Source organism: Cynoglossus semilaevis, chromosome 6, assembly GCF_000523025.1.
Source record: "Cynoglossus semilaevis isolate Cse_v1.0 chromosome 6, Cse_v1.0, whole genome shotgun sequence".
In the NCBI taxonomy this organism is placed as follows: Eukaryota; Metazoa; Chordata; class Actinopteri; order Pleuronectiformes; family Cynoglossidae; genus Cynoglossus; species Cynoglossus semilaevis.
In genome coordinates, this window is record NC_024312.1 from 1989712 (window position 1) to 1992401 (window position 2690).

The window sequence follows — 2690 nt, forward strand, 5'->3', positions numbered from 1 at the left end:
AAATCACATGACCAAACATTTATTACAAATGTCACAATTCAAGAAACAATAAATCACATCTTTGGGGCGAATATTCCTTTTACGGATGATTTAAATACCTTTTTTTGTTGTTGTTTTCTTTTTTACAATCATGTTCATCACCAACAATATAAATTTCTCTCATCCGTCATGTATAAGGTGCTTGAGGAAATGTAAAGTCATAAACGGGTCATACAGTTCATGAACCATTCCAGTATAGTGTGAACAGTTGTAAAGGTCCTGATCATGCATTTTTGGCAAAGAGAAACAAGTCACAATTTGCCAAAAATAAATTACATTTGTCTGTGTTTTAATTTGAAATGTCAACATTGAATATTTATACATGTAAAAAAAAAACTGAAGACCAACAGAACATTTATTGAATAACGATGTCTCTTACTGTCATTTCATCACTGCTTTATAGATAAACAAATGTGACTGAGTAAACCCAGAGATGCTTCAAGTAAACAACATAAAGACACTGAAAAAATGTAGGAGGAAAGATGGAAAAATGAAATGGAAGTTGTGCCGTTTTGTAAAAGCTCCGGGAGGAAATAACTCTAATTATCTAATTTGACGTAAGACATTTAAGGGCTTTGGATTTAGAGCAAAGAGAAACAGATTATTTTCTCGTGCACATGACCAAACCAACAATACTGTGACTGGAACCCAAACTTTATTGAAAATAAAAAAAGAAGCCAGATTTAAGTTTTATCCTGCTTTTGGGTCATTGGATCACACCGGCCTACACTGCTACGGTCAAGACTCCACTGAGATGTTCTCACTGCGTCTACATCACAACATATTTCAAATGTCAATTCTCACCAAAGAACATCTATCCTGTACATTGTTACCAAAAGAAAAAAAATGTTGACAAAGAAATCCTGCTTGTATCCACACCAGTAACGACCATCAAGTTTCTCTACAAAACCATACATCACATCTTTACGGACTGGAACTGGTCGTCTTAATACAGACGCTTTAAAATTAAGACATTAACAGCCGTTAGCCCCCGCGCGCAGAATAAATAAAGAGGTCGTGCTGCAACGTGAACTTCGTCTTTTCTAATCAGACTGATATCAAGCCAAGAACATTGTGTGTATTTGTTTATTGTGGGTGTTTTAGAGTAAATGATTAAGCATCAGAATGAGGTGTTGGGGGGCGAGGGGGTGAGGCGTGGGGTGAGCACAAAGAGAAGTTGGGTCATCTGTGCTGAAAACAAATCCATCCACATAGATTCAAGTATTTTGTTTCTCTTCCTACAGGAGGCGCTGTCTCTCCTGTAGAACTAATGATTTTAAGTTTGATTTTTTTTTTTAAGGCAGATCAAAAAAATCTGAAAACTGCAGTTTTGGAACAGTACTGCTGTTCTCCGACAGATCGACCAGTACACGTGGCGTGAAGCTAATCCAACAGGAGGTTTTGGTACAACATGACAGAAACAAAGTCACAGAGTCACCTTGACAACAACACAATTCTCATATGTAGACCAGGAAACAGGATAGTGTGATACATCTCAGATGTCGTTGTACCTTGGGTTCAATACTGAGTGTTCTTTTTCCAGTGACTGCGTCGATTTAGATCTGCAGACGTGTGCATCAGAAGGATGATGGGATTAAATAGTTGTAGCCACCGGGCTGAAAAACGCACAGTCTGAAAGGAAATCTGAGAGCCGGACGCTGCAGACGAGAAGCTGGTTCAGTTCAAGATCTGTGAGCCTTTCCGCCGTTCGCCCCGTTCTTTTTCATCTTCAGAAACACTCCGTGGCATAGCTTATCAGAAGGATTCTCAAAGAGGAGGTAAAGGTGGAGGTAGCTCCGCTCCACCCCACCAACTCCTCTCCCCACTCCCTCCCCCGTCACCCTCCCTCTACGTTCTTTTCTCCACTCCTTCAACTTTTTCTTCTCTGACCAGAACTCACAACTCTGGAATCGTCACAGAAACGTGGCACCTTCCTCGCAGCCCTGTCGGCCGTGAGGGGACTTTCATGTCTCCTTGACTGAGGAGGGACAGAAAGGGTGTCAGGAGACGTGTGCGATGAGTCTGACTCTGGTCTGGATGTCCTGGCGGCAAAGTGGGCACGTTTCTAACTGTAAGGCACACTCCATACACATACCACTGGAATGAAAAAGACAAAAAAAAATTAAGAAAAAAATTCTACATCTTGATGAAGAGCTCGATCACATAAAGTAGTTTTAGATTTGATGTACAATTTAATTTAAGAAGAGAAAACATTTCTGCAACTTTTACTGACTAACAAACATTTTTTGTTGAATGTTCAGAGATTTTATCAGAGTCCAAACACGGAGGACAATATTAGACGTCCACGTACCCGTGTCCACAGGGTCTCAGCTCTGTGTCAGCCATGACGTCACAACAGAGTGTGCAGCAGTTGTCTCGGATGCTGACCTGCTTTAGTAAAGCCAGGCGACGGTGTCTGAAAAACACACACACACAAAAAGACGAGCATTTACTCAGTGCTGTTTCCTCAGATTATTGTCTTATTCCATTGATAATTGAAATGACAACAATGTCTCCTCTAATCATGTCTTAATGAAAACATAACTGTCTTCCAAATTCAAGAATTTTGTTACATGCAGCAGCAGGAAAAAAAATTTGAAATATAAATTAAAAAATTAAAAAAAAAAAATCAATGGACCAAACTGCATGTT

At 39.7% G+C, this 2690-nt stretch overlaps 1 protein-coding gene across 1 annotated transcript in view; it reads right to left on the reverse strand.

The window, feature by feature from the left end:
- Positions 1-3: 3 nt before the first annotated feature.
- The window catches only part of rspry1 (ring finger and SPRY domain containing 1), an 8881-nt gene continuing 6194 nt past the window's right edge, over positions 4-2690 (reverse strand). Inside the window, exons 13-14 of the mRNA XM_025056302.1 lie at positions 2351-2512; positions 4-2136 (exon numbers count right to left, since the gene is read on the reverse strand). Of these exons, the coding sequence (XP_024912070.1) occupies positions 2040-2136; positions 2351-2512 (259 nt within the window). The 3' untranslated portion in view covers positions 4-2039. The remainder of the gene's footprint in view (positions 2137-2350; positions 2513-2690) is intronic.